At 41.3% G+C, this 20,370-nt stretch overlaps 1 protein-coding gene across 5 annotated transcripts in view; it reads left to right on the top strand.

Annotated features, from left to right (window-relative positions):
• Window positions 1–20,370, top strand: part of BMP2K (BMP2 inducible kinase) — a 213,696-nt gene that overhangs the window by 113,578 nt on the left and 79,748 nt on the right. For all 5 annotated transcript variants that reach the window (XM_056568953.1, XM_056568951.1, XM_056568952.1 and 2 more), the window contains 3 exons: window positions 1,096–1,238; window positions 7,333–7,454; window positions 20,199–20,280. In XM_056568953.1, coding sequence (XP_056424928.1) covers window positions 1,096–1,238; window positions 7,333–7,454; window positions 20,199–20,280 — 347 coding nt within the window. The remainder of the gene's footprint in view (window positions 1–1,095; window positions 1,239–7,332; window positions 7,455–20,198; window positions 20,281–20,370) is intronic.

Raw genomic sequence — 20,370 nt, 5'->3', positions numbered from 1 at the left:
GACTTTGCACAGCAAAACAATGATAAATCTCCCCCTCAGATAATAAATCTGGTCCGCTGCATAGACAAGAATGAAGCACTGCATTTCACAGTTACTTTTGGCAAAGTTGTCTATTTTGAAATTGCGCAAAAACTAACTGCACAAAATTTCAGCCCAAAAAATGCCAGGAAGGCAGTAATAAATCTCCCCTTTTATGATGTAAAACCACCTCACCAATTTTGGCCCATATAGCTCAGTCCTATATACTCTCAAAAAACGACCCAAGTTTTCACTTTGTTGCTTTCTATACAGTATTTGTCATAATCTTTTAGACAGCAGCATTCTAATATCTATTCAATTTACTGCAGCGATTGGCCCATTTGTAGACAGTGATAGAAAGTGTTTATGAACCTATTGCCTTATGTCAATGAGTGAAATGGAAAAAGATACATTTTAGGGACATTTTATATTTCATACAGAGAAGTTTATGATTTTGTATATTAGATGTAAGAGATCTTAAAGGGGTATTCCAGGAAAAAAAACTTTTTTTTTATATAACAACTGGCTCCAGAAAGTTAAACAGATTTGTAAATTACTTCTATTAAAAAAATCTTAATCCTTTCAGTACTTATGAGCTTCTGAAGTTAAGGTTGTTCTTTTCTGTCTAAGTGCTCTCTGATGACACCTGTTTCGGGAACCGCCCAGTTTAGAAGCAAATCCCCATAGTAAACCTCTTCTAAACTGGGCGGTTCCCAAGACACGTGTCGTCAGAGAGGATTTAGACAGAAAAGAACAACCTTAACTTCAGAAGCTCATAAGTACTGAAAGGATTAAGATTGTTTAATAGAAGTCATTTACAAATCTGTTTAACTTTCTGGAGCCAGTTGATTTATAAAAAAAAAAGTTTTTTCCTGGATAACCCCTTTAACAGGTGGAACTGTATTGTTTCTTGGTGATCACCTCTAACAAGCTGCATTGTAATCTATAGGTGAATGTGTCTCTATCTCTTAACTCATTTATCTGTCTGACTGTCCCATCAATGGTAAATGACTCCAGCATACATTGGTGAAATTGTCAATAAAATTGTGTAATAAAGGTCTACTGTATATTCCCCAGCTGGACAAGTTGTGAACCAAATGAATCAGAGGCTGCAGTCAGGGTTTTCTGAAGCGGAGATCCTGAGGATATTTTGTGACTCCTGTGAAGCAGTGGCCAGACTTCATCAGTGCAAAACTCCAATAGTCCATCGCGATTTAAAGGTCAGGATCTGATGTACTCTTAATAATATATTCATGACATAAGCTTTAACATGTGAACCATAAATGTAACAAATCCTAATGTCAGTGAATTAGACAATTATTCCATTAATGATCGATCAGTGGAGCATTCTAAAGCAGACATAACTAAACAATTATTGGATAGCTGAGAAAAATTGTGTTTTGTTTGCAGATATATTTTACAACAACATTTTTTGCATGAGCAAAGAGAGCCTGTAAACGTAGTGTGAACAGGGGCTAGTCTGTTTGTTGTGAAATTACCTTTAGATAAAAAATAAATGTTTAGGCTTTTAAAAGTAATTTTTACCTAGCCTTTTTCTTTTTGTTGCATTAAGGGGGTACTCCTGTGGAAAACTTTTTTTCTTTTTTTTTTTTTTAAATCAATTGGTGCCAGAAAGTTAAACAGATTTTGTAAATTACTTCTATTAAAAAATCTTAATCCTTCCAGTACTTATTAGCTGCTGAATACTACAGAGGAAATTATTTTCTTTTTGGAACACAGAGCTGTCTGCTGACATCACAAGCACAGTGCTCTCTGCTGACATCACTGTCCATTTTAAGAACTGTCCACAGTAGGAGAAAATCCCCATAGCAAACATATGCTGCAGTTCCTAAAATGGACAGAGATGTCAGCAGAGAGCACTGTGCTCGTGATTCAGCAGAGAGCTCTGTGTTCCAAAAAGAAAATCATTTCCTCTGTAGTATTCATTAGCTAATAAGTACTGGAAGGATTAAGATTTTTTAATAGAAGTAATTTACAAATCTGTTTAACTTTCAGGCACCAGTTGATAAAAGAAAAAAAAAAAAAATTTCCACCGGAGTTCCCCTTTAACCCCTTAAGGACCCAGCCCAAATATACCTTAAGGACCCGGCCATTTTTTGAACATCTGACCACTGTCACTTTAAGCATTAATAACTGGGATGCTTTTACCTTTCATTATGATTCCGAGATTGTTTTTTCATGACATATTCTACTTTGTGTTAGTGGTAAAATTTTGTCGATACTTGCATAATTTCTTGGTGAAAAATTCCAAAATGTTATGCAAAAATTGAAAATTTAGCATTTTTTTAAATTTGAAGCTCTCTGCTTATAAGGAAAATGGATATTCCAAATACATTTACATATTGATTCACATATACAATATGTCTACTTTATGTTTGCATCATAAAGTTGACATGTTTTTACTTTTGGACGACATCAGAGGGCCTCAAAGTTCAGCAGCAATTTTCCAATTTTTCACAAAATTTTCAAAATCGGAATTTTTCAGGGACCACTTCAGTTTTGAAGTGGATTTGAAGGGCTTTCTTATTAAAAATACCCATAAATGACCCCATTATAAAAACTGCACCCCTCAAAGTTTTCAAAATGACATTCAGAAAGTTTGTTAACCCTTTAGGTGTTTTACAGGAATAGCAGCAAAGTGAAGGAGAAAATCCAAAATCTTAATTTTTTACACTCGCATGTTCTTGTAGACCCAGTTTTTGAATTTTTACAAGGGGTAATAGATGAACCCCCCCCCCCCCCCCCCCCAAAATTTGTAACCCAATTTCTCTCGAGTAAGGAAATACCACATGTGTGGATGTCAAGTGTTTGGCGGGCTCAGTAGAAGGCTCAGAAGGGAAGGAGCAACAATGGGATTTTGGAGAGGGAATTTTGCTGAAATGGTTTTTGGGGGGCATGTCACGTTTAGGAAGCCCCTATGGTGCCAGAACAGCAGAAAACCCCCACATGGCATACCATTTTGGAAACTACACCGCTCAAGGCACGTAACAAGGGGTCCAGTGAGCCTTAACACCCCACAGGTGTTTGACGACTTTTCGTTAAAGTTGGATGTGTAAATGAAAAAAAAATTTTTTTCACTAAAGTGCAGTTTTTTCCCCAAATGTATCATTTTTAAAAAGGAGAATGGGAGGAAATGCCCCCCAAAATTTGTAACCCCATCTCTTCTGAGTATATAAATACTCCATGATAGGACGTAAAAAGCTCTGCGAGTGAACTACAATGTTCCGAAGAGAAGGAGTCACATTTAGCTTTTGAAAGCAAATTTAGCTGAAATGGTGTTTGGGGGGCATGTCGCATTTAGGAAGCCCCTAGGGTGCCAGAACAGCAAAAAAAAAAAACACATGGCATACTATTTTGGAAACTACACCCCTCAAGGAACTTAACAAGGGGTACAGTGAGCCATAACACCTCACAGGTATTTCACTACTTTTTGTGAAAGTTGGATGTGTAAATGAAAATAAAAAATATTTCACTAAAATGCTGTGTTTTCCCCAAATTTTAAATTTTTACAAGGGTAATTGGAGAAAATGACCACCAAAATTTGTAACCCCATTTCTTCTGAGTATGGAAATACCCCATGTGTGGACGTCAAGGGCTCTGCTGGCGCACTACAATGCTCAGAAGAGGAGGAGCGCCATTGAGCTTTTTGAAAGAGAATTTGTTTGGAATGGAAAGCGGGGGCCATGTGCGTTTACAAAGCCCCCCATGGTGCCAGAGCAGTCGACCCCCCCCCCACATGTGACCCCATTTTGGAAACTACACCCCTCACAGAATTTAATAAGTGGTGCAAAGAGTATTTACACCCCACTGGCGTTTGACAGATCTTTGGAACAGTGGGCAGTGCAAGTGAAAAATTAAATTTTTCATTTTCACGGATTACTGTTCCAAAAATCTGTCAGACACCTGTGGGGCATAAATGCTCACTGCACCCCTTATTAAATTATGTGAGGGGTGTAGTTTCCAAAATGGGGTCACATGTGGGGGGAGGGGGTCCATTGTTCTGGCCCTATGGGGGCTTTGTAAACACACATGGCCTTCAATTCCGGACAAATTTTCTCTTCAAAATCCCAATGGCGCTCCTTCTCTTCTGAGCATTGTAGTTCGCCCGCAGAGCACTTTACATCCACATATAGGGTATGATCTTACTCAGGGGTTACAAATTTTGAGGGGCTTTTTTCCTATTTTCCCTTGTGAAAATGAAAAATTTAGGGTAACACCAGCATTTTAGCGAAAAAAAATTTTTTTCTCATTTTCCCATCCAACTATTTTGTCAAACACCTGTGGGGTGTTAAGGCTCACTATACCCCTTATTACATTCCGTGAGGGGTGTAGTTTCCAAAATGAGGTCACATGTGGGTATTTATTTTTTTGTGTTTATGGCAGAACCGCTGTAAAATCAGCCACCCCTGTGCAAATCACCAATTTAGGCCTCAAATGTAAATAGTGCGCTCTCACTCCTGAGCCTTGTGCATCCGCAGAACATTTTACGCCCCACATATAGGGTATTTCCGTACTCAGGCGAAATTGCGTTACAAATTTTGGGGGTCTTTTTTTGTTTTTACCGCTTGTGAAAATAAAAATTATGGGGCAACACCAGCATGTTAGTTTAAAAAAAAAAAAAAAAACAGGCTAGTGTAGACCCCAACTTTTCCTTTTCATAAGGGTTAAAAGGAAAAAAAGCCCACCAAATTTGTAGTGCAATTTCTCCCGAGTACGGAAATACCCCATATGTGACCCTAAACTGTTTCCTTGAAATACGACAGGGCTCCGAAGTGAGAGAGCGCCATGCGCATTTGAGGACTTCATAAGGATTGCATAGGGGTGGACATAGGGGTATTCTACACCAGTGATTCCCAAACAGGGTGCCTCCAGCTGTTGCTAAACTCCCAGCATGCCTGGACAGTCAGTGGCTGTCCGGAAATGCTGGGAGTTGGTGATTTGCAACAGCTGGAGGCTCCGTTTTGGAAACTCTGCCGTACGATACTTTTTTCATTTTTATTGGGGGGGGGGGGGGGCAGTGTAAGGGGGTGTATATGTAGTGTTTTACTCTTTATTATGTGTTAGTGTAGTGTAGTGTTTTTAGGGTACGTTCACACTGGCGGGCGTTTACAGTGAGTTTACCGCTAGGAGTTTGTGCTGCGTCGAAAAATTTGCCGCAGCCCAAACTTGAAGCAGAAAACTAACTGTAAATCTGCCTGTGTGAATGTACCCTGTACATTCACATGGGGGGACAAACCTCCAGCTGTTTCAAAACTACAACTCCCAGCTTGTACTGACAGACCGAGCATGCTGGGAGTTGTACTTTTGCAACAGCTGGAGGCACACTGGTTGGAAAACCTTCAGTTACCTAGCTCAGTATTTTCCAACCAGTGTGCCTCCAGGTGTTGCATAAATACAACTCCCAGCATGTACTGATCGCCGAAGGGATGCTGGGAGATGTAGTTATGCAACAGCTGGAGGTACACAACTACAACTCCCAGCATGCCGAGACAGCTGTTTGCTGTTTGGGCATGCTGGGATTTGCAGTTTTGCAACATCTGGAGAGCTATAGTTTAGAGACCACTGCACAGTGATCTCCAAACTGTGGACCTCCAGATGTTGCAAAACTGCAAATCCCAGCATGCCCAGACAGCAAACTGCTATGTGGGCATGCTAGGAGTTGTAGTTTTGCAAGATCTGGAGAGCGACAGTATAGAGATCATTGTGCAGTGGTCTCAAACTGTAGCTCTCCAGCTGTTGCAAAACTACAAATCCCAGCATGCCTAAACAGCTCTCTGGGCATGCTGGGAGTTGTAGTTTTGCAACATCTGGAGGGCTACAGTTTAGAGACCACTCTATAGTGGTCTCAGACTGTAGCCCTCCAGATGTTGCTAAGCAACTCACCGGCTTCTGTAGGATCCACGGAGCTGCGTCGCCGTCCTCTTCTTCCTTTGATCATCGCCCGCTGCCGGCGTCGATCGTTGCACGCTGCCGTCGCCGATGGGTGAGTGGACTGCGGCGCCGGTCCTGTGTCGTTTTCCCGTTCTTCCCCGCCTATTGTGGGTGAGCAGGACGGGGAAACCGAAAGTAAAGCCGATCTGCTATTGGTCATCGCGTCTTGATGACCAATAGGAGGGGTGGCACCCCTGCCACCTCACTCCAATCGCTTCGGGGGGATCGTGGGTGTCATGGACAACCGCGATCCCCCTTCTATTCCGGGTCATCTGGTCACCATAGACCCGAATCGGCGCAAATCGCAAGTGTGAATTCACTTGCGATTTGTGCCGATCGCCGACATGGGGGGGGGGGTCTGATGAGCCCCCTGGGCATTTGCGCGGGGTGCCTGCTGATCGATATCAGCAGGCACCCCGGTCCGGTCCCCGCCCGGGATCATCTGAGGAAGGGGAATTTACCCCGAAACGCATCATGATCCTTTTGTTGTTTTGTGTTCAATAAAATTGCTTGATTAAGAACACTTACCTGCATCCTGTGTATACCTGGATAGAGCAGCTCCTGGATCCATTGGTCTTTTTTCTCACAAGTATTCCAGTTTCTACAGGGCGTTGACACGCTCCTGTGACCATCAGGCTCGGCAGCTCATCCAACTCTATCTGGTACCCCTATCAAGGGGTGATATGCGCAATTCTTCTACTTTAAGGTGAGCGGCCACCCTGACTTAAGTCCTGGGTGTACATTCAGCATACTTTTTGGTTCCCTCACCTGCCAAGGGTAATACACGAGGCGCTGCCTCCCGGTTGTCTTTTTTGTCTTTATTTCCCCGCCCGGCGCACGGCAGGGACAGAAATTCCCACGGGCGTATGGATACGTCCTGGGTCCTTAAGTACCAGAAAGCCAGGGTGTTTCCATACGCCCTAGGTCCTTAAGGGGTTAAAGGGGTTATCCAGGATTAGAAAAACAGAGCTGATTTCTTTCAAAGACAGCGCCACGTGGTGCTGTTTTGGAAGAAATTAGCTCTGGTTTCTATTCCTGGATAACCACCTTTAAAATCACTGACCGTAGCAATAGCTAGATGAACCCTACTCTTTGGATATCCTTCTAGGATGGTTTTTAGTCCTCCCTGGATTAGCTATGATATTGTACTTGGAGTAATACCCACTTATGAGAAGCTTCACCTCTATTTCACGTCTACTGCATAGATAGACTTGCACTGTGGTTCAGTGGGTTTGTGAAGCCTTATTAATTATTTATAACTTTCTTCCATTGTTTCTTCCTTGTACACAATAGATTTCCATTGCAAACCAATTGCTATCCCCATCCAGTGCCATGTAAGACATATTTTTCTTTCCATTTAAGGTTGAGAACATTTTGTTAAATGACAATGGGAATTACGTACTGTGTGACTTCGGTAGTGCAACAAACCGATTTCTCAACCCTCAAAAAGATGGAGTAAACATAGTAGAAGAGGAAATTAAAAAGTAAGTAGATAAGATAGAATGTTCCTGATATTGCTTGTTCTTCATTATAAAACCTTAAAAAGGTGTAAATATTTGGGGTTACTAATTGCATGTCTGGTAAAATTCTATATGAAATAAAGAATACACACCTAAAGTTCAGTAATGGGAACTGTGATTTTCATAAAGTGTGATAATTATTTATCCTTCATAACTTATTCAGTCAAAATAAGAAAAGATCTTATATAAAACATTAGTTGTCGCCATAGTAAATTCTCAGAACAATATATAAAAAGAAAAAACAAAGCCATCTCTTGCCCTCTTTTTGGTAGGCATCTGCACAAAAGACCATGAGCATTGGTCGACAACTGGACCAAGAGGCACACCAAGGTTTAGTATCAGCAGCATGACTCTGAAAAATGTATATTTTTATTAACTTAATCCATATAAAAATACAGGTGCAATCCACATTCCACACAACATAAAAACACAGCACATCAGGCCTGACACTTTTCGGTCTCATGACCTTAATCATAGACCATACACTCCTGTGGGGGTAGCCACATTATATACAGAATTTAACCTCACATATCCCATGATGTAACTATGACACACCCACACAGGTAACAACCCTCTGGAATCTAACCCACATTTAACCATATGGTGACCAAGAATATAAGGCTACATAGAGATACTATAACTCTACATACCCAATAGGAATAGCTATCCCACCTTTATATAAATATGTATATATGTGTGTGTATATATATATATATATATATATATATATATATATATATATATATATACATACATAGTTCTATAATAAATATATGACCCTATACAAAGCTGAATCGCCATCTAAATACATGACACAAGAAACTCTTTCAATACCCTGTGTGCATAGGCAGATGACATCACTATTATGTGACGTCGCTCGCCCATCCATACAGGGTATTGAAAGAGTTTCTTCTGCTGTCAGAGGAGACCTTCGATGTAAGCTGATGAACAGAGAAACATTTTGGAAACAAACAGGTCTCAACTCAAGGTTAGATAAAATACTTACCTATTAAAGTTGTGCTGCTGATACTATGCATTGGTGTGTCTCTAAATTCTATAGAAGTAGCACCAGGGCCTTGGGTTTTTACCCCCAACCCCCCCCCCCCCCCCCCAGGATCTCCTGTACGGGGCCCCGGCAGCCCGCGGGAAGGGGGCGTGTTGACCACCGCACAAAGCGTTGGCTGACATCCCCCTCAATACAACTCTATGGCAGAGTCAGACCGCTGCATTTGGCAATCTCCGGCTCTGCCATAGCGCTGTATTGAGGGGGCATGTTGGACGCTCTGTGCTCTGGTCGACACCCACTATCTGGCCAGTGAGCCGGGGCCCCATACAGGAGATCCCAGGGGGCCCCAGCGGTCTGACCCCCTGTGATATGAAACTTATCCCCTATCCCTAGGATAGGGGATACGTTTTTCTGCACTGGACTACTCCTTTTAAGTTGCTTTATTGGCTTGATTCTTGTATTCATTGATTTTAAGGACATTAGATCTGTATTCCTAGAGTATTCCTGAGTCTCACAAGATTGTGGGACACTGACATACAAGATGCAATACCTTTGTTAGGCAGTATACAAGCAAAGAAAAAGGGAAAATCTAGGCATAACATAATTTTCTACCTGATCAAAACCTATGTTGAGATTTCCTGTTACTGAACGCTGACTAAACAATTGAAGTAGATTTGAATTCTAGGAATGATGCAGAAATAAGTTGGGAAATCTTACTTATCTAAAATAATAGAGATTTCACTCCATGTCATAATTTCCTGATGTATTTCATCATGCTTTCTGGTAACATAATACTGAACGTTAGCTCTATTTGGATAATACTTAGTATTCTCACTAATACCAGCAGGAAACCATACAGTGAGTTAGCAGCAATCACACTCCTATTATCCTGAAATCTAAGGGTGATAGGAGTGTGATTGCTGCAACCACACTCCTGTCACCTTCTTGCAACCTGTACTTGCTGAGATGTCACATATTAGTTTAAAAAAATAATTCTGTACTTTCTAAGTGAAAAGAAAAGTAAGAAAATAAGAGATGTCGGAGGCACTCACCAAAGGTAAAATTCAGTGCTTTATTCAACGCAGAACATCAAACAGCAGGTGAATAGCGTGGAACACCAACAGGAGGTGTGATAGCTATTTCGCGCTAGCAGCACTTCTTCAGACCACTCCCCCCCCACCTGTCGGTAAGGAATAAATAATCCTACTTGCTGACGCAGGTGAGGCGTTTACAAATGTGGATTAAAACCAGTGTACAAACACTACACAAATACACATTAAAAACAAATACTATGTGCAAATAAATATACAAGACTCTATCTATACAAATACACTTAAGTCCAGTCTTTCAGTTAAACCCAAATTGCCTTCTGCCCGTGTACGTATTATCCATCTTGCCTCCTGCTGCAGCAGCGCCTTGTGCTTATCCATCCCTTCTTTTGCTAATAACCGCTCGATGCCGAAAAACATAAGCGATTTAAGATTACTATTGTGCATTTCTACCTTATGGTCTATTAATCGAATAGACCCTTTTTTTGTTTCAGGGAATGCACATGTTCTCTGAATCGTTTATTCATCAAGCGTATAGTGCATCCAATGAAAAACCTCCCGCATGTGCATTTTATGCCATATACTACATGGGAGGTTCTGCAACAGAAAGAATCCATAAATCCTATTAGCTCTCCCCCTATGGTGATAGATTTGTCAGTTCACAAATAATATACACCATGAGCAGGTGCCACACCGGTGGTTACCTGGGGTAACTGAGCTGCACAGCCAATTGGTTTTAATGGGACTAGTTAGTTTACTATGCAATCATGTCTCCAATGTTCTTACATCTTTTAAAAGCAATTAAAGGTTTATTACTTGTTACCGAAGCTAAATCTGCATCGTTCTGTAGTAAGAACCAATTGTCATAGGTGGACTTCTTTATTTTACAGGCTACTGGGCTATATTTAATTGAGAAAGTAAATCTCTCCCTGTTATCCCTATGATCCCTTGATTCTTCTCTTGTCTTGGGTTTGGGTATTGTGACACTGTGGCAAGGGAAGGGTGTATTTCCCTAGCTAGTCCTGGAGAAACCTCGAACTATGGCCTAATTACCAAGGTAGTTTTAAAAGGAAGTCAGACAGTATAGTCTGGGCTCTCCCCAGAAGACAAGGTGGCAGGGGTCCTGGTGAGGAACACACAGCCCGAGCTGTGCGTGGCCCCAACAGTGATGTGGACGGGACTCACAGCAAGAGGTTGCAAACGCTGTGTGTGAACAGTGAGTAGAAGGTTGCAGGAGGCATAAGTTTAACTGGCCGGGAAAAGCCCACCAGTTGCATGCTGGATTGTTTAGTTAGTGACTAGATGGTCTAGGGTTTTGTTTGTTCCTGTCCAATAAAGCTGGCGAGGGGCCGGACTTTCATAAAGTACTGTTGTTTGCCTGCTGATTGAAGTGGAAACGTGCCCTGTGGCGGTGTCAAGGACGATCCCAGAGCTATCCCCAGGGAAAAATCCTTACAGTATATACAGGAGATCTCTGCTGGGGCGTCTTTTTCTTCTTTTTCCATTGTTTCTTCAAGACATGAGTATTGCAATTATTAAGGAGATTCTTACGGAATCTGACCAAAGCAGCCAGTACATTGATTTTGTTTGTGACTCCCTTGATTTTATTTTGACAGGTAACACTTTCCAATTTGAGGACACATGGTTTGCACAGATGGGGGTGGCCATGGGTACACCGGTCGCGTGTACCCTGGCCAACCTCTTCGTCGCCATGTTTGAGAAAAGATTTATCTTCTCAGTAGACAACCAACCCATATCTCAAATATAGTTTTTGTTACAGGAGATTAATGGACGACATCTTTATTGTTTGGACCAACACGGAGTCCTCTTTTGAGGACTTAGTGTCCGCCCTCAATTCTTCCAATGATATGAACTTGAGGTTCACGTGGCAGATAGGTCGCCATGAACTAGAATTTCTAGATGTTCTTTTCAGATTAAAAGATGGTAATCTGAGTATGGTCGGATATAGAAAACCAACAGCATGTAATGCCTGATTACATTATACGAGCTACCATCCGGAACATGTCCGGACGGCAATGCCATACGGACAGTTCCTTGGGCTCGAACGCATTAACAGTGACCCCTCACATTACGCATCGCAAGCCAACGATTTAGAGCAACGTTTGTTAAACAGAGGGTATCCTACCTCAGTTATCAAAGAAGCAATGGAAAAAGCAGAAAGACGCCCCCGCAGAGATCTCCTGTATATACCCAAACCCAAGACAAGAGAATAATCAAGGGATCATAGGGATGACAAGGAGAGATTTACTTTCACATTTAAATATAGCCCAGTAGCCTGTAAAATAAAGAACTCCACCTACGACAATTGGTTCTTACTACAGAATGATGCAGATTTAGCTTCGGTAACAAGTAATAAACCTTAATTTGCTTTTAAAAGATGTAAGAACATTGGAGACATGATTGCATAGTAAACTAACTAGTCCCATTAAAACCAATTGGCTGTGCAGTTCAGTTACCCCAGGTAACCACCGGTGTGGCACCTGCTCATGGTGTAGATATTTGTGCACTGACAAATCTATCACCATAGGGGGCGAGCTAATTGGATTTAAAGATTCTTTCTGTTGCAGAACCTCCCATGTAGTAAATGGCATAAAATGCACATGCGGGAGGATTTACATGATTGAAGAATACATGATTCAGAGAAAATGTGCATTCTCTGAAAAAAAAAAAAAAGTCTACTTGATTAATAGACCATATGGTAGAAATGCACAATAGTAATCCTAAATATCTTATGTTTTTCGTCATCGAGGGGGTATTTGCAAAAGAAGGGATGGATAAGTGCAAGGTGCTGCTGCAGCAGGAGGCAAGATGGATAATACGTACACGGGCAGAAGGCAATTTGGGTTTAAATGACAGACTGGACTTAAAGGGGTTATCCACCATAAGGGGATTTTAGTATGTACCTGGCAGGCAGTAATGGACATGCTTAGGAAGCATTTGCGCTTGTCTTGGTGCTAAATGGCTATGTTGTGAGATTACCATAACACTGTGGCTAGCTGTTTGTGAATTGGTATTTCCTGTTTGACTTTTCTTTATTTTTCTTTTTTTTTACTACAAATCCCACAATTCCATCTTCCTCCCTCCCACACATCAGCCACCCCACCCATTGAAACATAAATGAGTTGCATACATTCAAATCAGTGTTTTCAATCAGGGTGCCTACAGCTGTTGCAGATTGATCTCTCTCCCACCAAGTGATCCCTCCACCCATTGAAGCAGACAGGCTCCCTGTCATCAGCTGACTAGTGAGTCAGGTCTCGGCCGCATTGCAAGCTGGGAAAAATCCGATACAACAGTAATTTTGTATGCTGGTAAAAATAAATATTGAAGTGAAAATCACAGAAGAATTGTGAGAAAACCGTCACACACAGGTAATGACACTATATTATGAACTACATTGACTTTACAGCCCCTGTAGCATAGTCAAATAAAAAAAATTCCTCGAATACCCCTTTAAGTGTATTTGTATAGATAGTCTTGTATGTTTCTTTGCACATAGTCTTTGTTTTTAATGTGTATTTGTGTAGTGTTTGTACACTGGTTTTAATCCACATTTGTAAACGCCTCACCTACGTCAGCAAGTAGGAGTATTTATTCCAGCTAGCGCGAAATAGCTATCACACCTCCTGTTGGCGTCCCATGCTATTCACCTGCTGTTTGATGTTCTGCGTTGAATAAAGTACCGGATTTTACCTGCATTTGTGAGTGTAGACATCTCTTCTTCAACATTTACCTGCACTTCTATGCTATCATAAGGATTGAGCACTGGAACGCGGCTGAATAATACCAGTGCCGGCTACCTCTTTTTCTCTACTGCCAATATATGTAACATATATGCAATAGTACCTCTAAATGATAGTCATACCGTTACCAAATAACAAGTGTATACAAGGAGAAGTATTATCACCATACATATTACCACCATATTGATGTAGACTGAGACTAATATCACCAATAATTCTAGTATGCAAGGAGGAATATTATCACCATACATATTACCATCATACGGTTACTGACCAAATCCTGTATACTAAGACCAATATTACCAATAATACCAGTATACAAAGAGGAATATTATTACCGTACATATTACCATCATACGGTTACTGACCAAATCCTGTATACAAAGACCAATATTACCAATAATACCAGTTTACAAGGAGGAATATTATCACCATACATATTACCAGCCGTACTGTTACTGAACAAATCCGGTATACTGAGACCAATAATACAAATGTAAAAGAAAATCTGCATCTGCAGAACAAACATCCTAGACTCTGCATTTTTCCAGTGCCCTTCCCACCTCTCCGGATCTATAAGCCCACATACTATAATAATGCTCCACTTGTGGATAGGTTAGTAGGTCTTTCATTTAGTAGGTATATCCCCACACTAGGCAGGTTAGGTAGGTATGTCCCACAGGAGTTAGTTCCCCCCCAATAGGTAAATACATCCTGAGGTAGCTAGGTAGGTAGATTGATTAACCCCCTTCCCCAGTAGATAAATAGATTGGTAGTTAGGTAAGTAGCCCGGTAGATAGTTAGTGAAGTAGGTAGCTAGGTAGGTAGCCAGGTAGGTAATCAACTAGGTAGCTTGCTTGCTATCTAGGAAGGTAGTCAGGTATGTTCCTAGGTAAGTAGCAAGGTAGACATGTAATCAAGTAGGTAACTAGCTAGGTAGGTAGCCAGCTAGCTAACCAGGTAGTTAGGTAGCCCTTTCCCCCAGTAACCATATATGTCCCCCTTTGTGCCAGGTTTACAAAAAAATCACACACTTTTCTCCTGTCCAGCACAGCAATCTCCCTTGCAAAACAGCAGGGCCATGTCCTTTTCTCCTCCACAGTGCAGGCACCTATGATCATTGCAAGTGTAAGATGCAGGGCCGACACTTCATGTGGCTTAAATGGGCACTGTCATCAACTTATTTTTTTTTTTTTATATGTTGTAGTACTTATGTACTACAACATATCTCTAATATACTTCTATTATTTATTTTGTGTTTAAATTATTTTATTTTGCACTTGAAATTCGGCCACTATAGGTCTCCCTCCTAGTGGCCAGCTGCAGCCTGCTGTGACATCACTGCTGAATTCGGACTGATCCTGGCCGGGCATTTGGTCTGAATTCAGTCTGCCTGGGCTCGCTCCCTGCCTGTCAATCAGACAGGTGGGAGCGAGCGATGTGAACGCCTGGGCTGCTCGCATTGGCTGCCTGGCCTCGCATGCCTGCTGGCCCCGCTCTCAGCATGTTCAGTATGGAGGCAGCGTGGCAGTCTCAGTGCTGCGCTGATGCTCCAGGACTGTACATGTCCTGTACGTGTAAGTGAGGTCTTATTTCACTTACCGGTACTTTGTTTCAGTCCCGGGTCTCGGCAGTGTAGAATAGCATAGCAGGTGGGCGATGCACCTATAATCCTCCTCCCCGGATAACACTACACTGCTAAACAGGGAGGAGGAGACCCCCGTGCTATTGACCGCTCATCCATGCTTGCTCCCGACGGGAGCGCAGCATAGATGAGCTAAGGGCGGAAGTCAGCACCCCCCCCCCCAGCAGGCATCAGTGACGTTGTGCCTGCTGGGAAAGTTTGCCTGGTAAGTGAGCACACTACCAGATAGACAAAAAGATACTTTTAAGGTGGTAAAAACCTTTTTAAAGGCAAGGATGGGGTTAGGGATAGGTGGGCAATAGGCAGGGACAGAAGCATTTTTTTTCACATGGTGGGAGCTACTCTTTAAACACTGACAGGCAGCTTTCCCCTTGGGGCCAGTATCCTGAATTCCCCATCGGGGGCCATGGACCTGTAGCTTCAACTCCAATAGCCCCACCCCAGCCCCCCCATCAATGCCCCTAATCAGGACCAACTTTTAACTTAGCTTTGTTCATACAGTACTTAGTTTTTATATAAATTATAAATAGACTGTGGAGTTCTTTGCTAGCTGTTTGCATGTACAACAATCATGAGGGTAAGCTTGGAAACATATTTTATTACAGTTCCTCATTTTCTCTACTGCAGCATTAGTCATGAAAATTGCCAGAGGCACAAAAAGAAATGAACTTTGTTTTGATTAACGGTTTTAAAGCTAGCTCGATACACATGTTCACATGTTTAACATCTAATTCAGTTTTTTAATATTTCATTATGAGGCATTTAAGCCACAAGCAAAGCCAATTTTCTTAGGACCTTACAAGCAAAACCAATTATAAAACTCTGCACAGTAACATGGCATGCCACTGATAAAGGAACACAAAACAAACCTCAATGGCCAATTGTAGCCAAATGCCTCATGGATAGTAGTGGCAACACTCCTTTGTGACCTCACGTTGCAGTCAGATAATTTCCAAAATAACATAATTCATCATTATATTAATCATAACTCTTACATTACTGTTTCTTGAATGTTTTCAATCTCTGTAAGTCATGTTGCTTTTTTTCCCAGAAAACATTGATATATCCATGACCTTGTATGGTTTTTTTTTCCAACTAAGTTAAGTGTTGAAAAACATGGCATGCGAATCACTTGTAAAACTTCCATCTGTACCCACAATGATTTTTCCATAGATGATGTTCTGGAAACATCCTGGTAGTGATTACCGCTGTAGATGTATACCGTATCTTAGTGTGTTTAGATTTCTCTTGTAAGATACTGTTATCCTGACATTCACACCATACTTCTGCTCTCCCTGCAGTTTACACTTCTTCCACCTTGTGCTTTCTTTGTCTTTCCGTTTATATTCAGTAACTGTGCCCTGTAGATGTATCGGGAAATGTCCGTGCCTGGCCTCCCAATGATTTTTATGGTTGATTGTCAGAAAGACCTGAAAACACATTTGCTTTCTGTAAACCTTTCCAGACATCAATGTCTTTGTCAGCATGTTTTCAGCATGTCATGTGTTGATGAACGTTCAATATAGAAATGGCTTGAAGATGCTTCTGTCTGTTGGCTGGAACAGCTCTGTATGGAAATTGCTTTTATACACATAGAAGATTGGTCTCAGCACCTTTCCTTACGTTGCATAGAACCCAAATGGATGGACACCTGATCCACACAATCCCTGGAAACCAGCAAATTCAGTGCTAACACACCAAGCATCAACAGCAAATGACATCAAGCGAAAAGAAAATAGCGGAGCACTCACCAGGTCAGTAAATGGTTTCTTTATTGATAATGTCGATCAGTCGGGATACATGCAGGGGAGGATGGAATGGACGCGGGGGTACAGGGAGCGGTGACGGACCGTTTACGCTCCCTGTACCCCTGCGTCCATTCCATCCTCCCCTGCATGGATCCCGACTGATTGACATGATCAATTAAGAAGCCATTTACTGACCTGGTGAGTGCTCCGCTATTTTCTTTTCGCTTGAAATTGCTTTTATAGTGTTAATGTTCAGCAGTTTGACCTTTCCTTTGTCATCAAAATAAATCAAACTTATCTATAATAAAACAAATAGGGAATTTATTGTCGCCTAGTAACATGTTTACAATAGTTGTTTTGCTAAAATATGTTTTTAATAAGATTTAATCGTCAGATTTGGCTCTTAACACTCTTCGCTGTATTTCGTCCCTTCTTTGTGTGTAGTATTTCATAAATACAAGCTTGCAGGGGTACATTTCTGTGTCCTGCATTATGAGGTGCTCTCTTTGGCCCCTTAGTGTTCTGGCTACTGGAGGCAAATAATGTCACAGCCACAGATGCTGTTAGCTCCAGAGTTCAGTATCACCCACATAAGCCCCATATAGAGTGCAGCCACATCTGTCCCAATACACCAGCATATTCCCACTTATATAGAGTCTAGCTCTCTGCCCTAAAATAAAGTGCACTATGCCTCTCATCTACAGTATATCCTATTTTACCATGTCCAAATGCACCCCTAGACCCAGTTGAAATATTGACTTCTCCCCATAGGCTGAAAAAGTTCCTTATTAACTACGTTTTAATTACTACTTCTGATTAGACAGATCCTTGAATCAGCATTCTACATTACTACCATTAACCCTGCATTTTCTGCTTCTCAACGTTACATTTTTCAAGGTCTGAAAACACTCAAGACAAATAAAATAGACATACGCAGCTCACTGATGGCTGATGTAACAGCTCAAAGGCCCCAGCAGGGACCTGCTCCAACTAGTGATTGTCTGTAGTTGTTGTGTGTCCTTTCTCTAGGGACCTTTAGGGTTCAGGAAGTAGAGACCAGCAGGGGACCAGAAGGAGAGTCTGTTTTTTAAGATGTTCCCATCCTTTAAAAATAAATGAAAGCTTACCACATTTTCCGACCGCGTGTTAGCATATATACTTAGTTTTGACAAATGTTCCTCATCACTGAGATTTTCCTTACTCATTTATTTTGGTGTAAGGGCTTGTTCACACTGCTGTCATGCTCTGTTAGGTTGAGTTCCGTTAAGTAATTACCTGTAAAATTACCGGATCAACGGCAGACCTCATGCTAGTTAATGGGGTCCGCTGGGACCCTGCAGAATCGGTTTGCATTCAGCCTGTTTCAGGGTCTGTTAGGCTCAAGGAAAAAAAAAAGCTGATCTGACCCTTAACAGGTGGGATGCAATCAGCAATGTGAAGCTAGCCTTATTCTCTAAACTTTTATCAGTTTTTCCATGTTTTACAATTACACCTTCATCTTTAGATACCATGTAACTTTCCAATACTAACTAGCAACTTGTTGGCTTTTGGTGGAGCAGACTGGCACTGAGTGCTATAACTTCTTTATCTGTACCTTCACCTCCACTGTTTCCACTGTACCATTGTCCAGTATCGATAAAGTATTTATAGCATGCATATTTTTTACCTTAAAATGTATCTGATGAACAGGGAACCTGCTGTCCAAACAGCCATTTGCCCCTGTAGAGATAAGACATTCTGTACATCTAACACTTCACTTGATGTCTTTGCAAACATTAATGTCTGCGTTTTGCATCCTTTATAATCTGGTTAAACCTTAATGGTCCCAGAACGGATCCCTGGAGTGCCTGGCGGTTGGCACTGTATGGAGAAAACATCAGGTTCCTTCAGGACCTGTATAGCACTTTTTCTGTTGCCTGGTGGTTTTATATGGCTATAAGCCTGGTGCTTGAAGTTTTTTTTTATTTTTGTATAATAAGCTGTGTAATTTTCCAGTGTATTTTCTGCTTCAGTTATTTCTCGCCACTTTCATATTTTCAGCTTTGAATTGGAACATTCCTGATATTTTACCCAACTAAAAATGTAAAAACAGCCTGATTCATTTATCTTTACTGATACATTGTAGCAAACTATTGGAGCATAAGAGAGATTAGTGCTAATATACTTACCGTAGCTTACAGATAATGACCTAAATGAAATAAAAGTGTAGCAAATTCCTGGCTTTGAGATATATTAAGTTTGGCTTTTTATACTCTGGATATAAGATTAATTGTTTTTGTTTCCAAAATCTTTTCTCAGGTTTTGTAAAATGAAACGGTTATCATAAATGATAGGCAGGGAATAAAATGTGGTTGGTAACAGGCAGTGACAGTGTGCAGAACTTATGTAAATGATATAAGACAGCCAACATGTCCATTATTAGCCAGAGAATATTTCCCCCACTGACAGCTAGCAGAGATCTTGAAAATGATGAGGAAGTGAAACTAAGTATGGCAGAAATCTGCCAAACATTATACACAGAGTAAATTTTAATTTTTTTTTATTACTAAAAACTGAACAACACTTATGAAGAGAACGTATCGCTCCATCATGCTGATTTGATTCCAGGGATTTGTTACTCATGTGCTAATGTAAAGTTATTTTATTTTTGTAGCAGAAGTCCAATGTACTTATGAGATGTTGGCTTCTATACCATACTCTTTAGCCGTGGTCAGCATGGGGGAGGCCCTGTACTGAGTGGAACTGCACGGAAAAAGTAACATGTCTGCCTTTGAGATCAATGTATGGCTTTAGTATTCATCTCCTTAAAGGGGTATTCCAGGCAAAAACATTTTATCCCCTATCAAAAGGATAGGGGATAAGATGTCTGATCGCGGGGGGCCCACTGCTAAGACCCCCCACGATCTCCCTGCAGCACCCGCATTATATGCGGGTGCTGAATCTCCAGTTTCGGAAACCTCCGGGTTTCCGGGACTGGGGATGTGACACCATGCCCCCTCCATTCATGTCTATGGGAGGGGGCGTGATGGCAGTCAGGCCCCCTCCCATAGACATGTATGGAGGGGGCGTGGCGTGACCTCACGTCCCCAGTCCCGGAAACCAAGAAGTTTCGGAAACTGGATAGGGGATAAAATGTTTTTGCCCGGAAAACCCCTATAATACATTGAACTCGTGCTTCACAGCGCTGGTCACATGCTACAAAGATTAGACCTAAGTTCTCCGAAACTTCTTCACATTAGCACATAAGCTGATTTCAGTAGTCTGACTTTTCTCTGTCACTACTCTGCGGAGATTATCACAGAGGGCAGCATAATGGAGCTAACAGGTTTCCTTTAAAGTAAAAATAATAAATTAATCAAGAAGAAACTCCTATTGATACACGTGGTGACTATAGTACTTGACACAGTTGTTTTGATACTTTGCCACTGATCTATTGGGAAATGCAGCCCGGTCACTTCTATTTCAATAATCCTGTTTCACTTGAACTGTCTTCCAGATATACCACTCTTTCATACAGAGCACCTGAAATGATCAACCTTTATGGGGGAAAGCCAATTACCACAAAGGCTGATATATGGGTAAGAAATAGATCATATTAATATAGATGAGGACCATTTGTTGCACTGACAAGTAATGCTATTTTTACCCTGACATTCATTATTTTTCAA

Source organism: Hyla sarda, chromosome 1 (genome assembly GCF_029499605.1).
Source record: "Hyla sarda isolate aHylSar1 chromosome 1, aHylSar1.hap1, whole genome shotgun sequence".
Taxonomy (NCBI): Eukaryota; Metazoa; Chordata; class Amphibia; order Anura; family Hylidae; genus Hyla; species Hyla sarda.
This window is presented reverse-complemented; position numbering and strand designations above follow the sequence as displayed.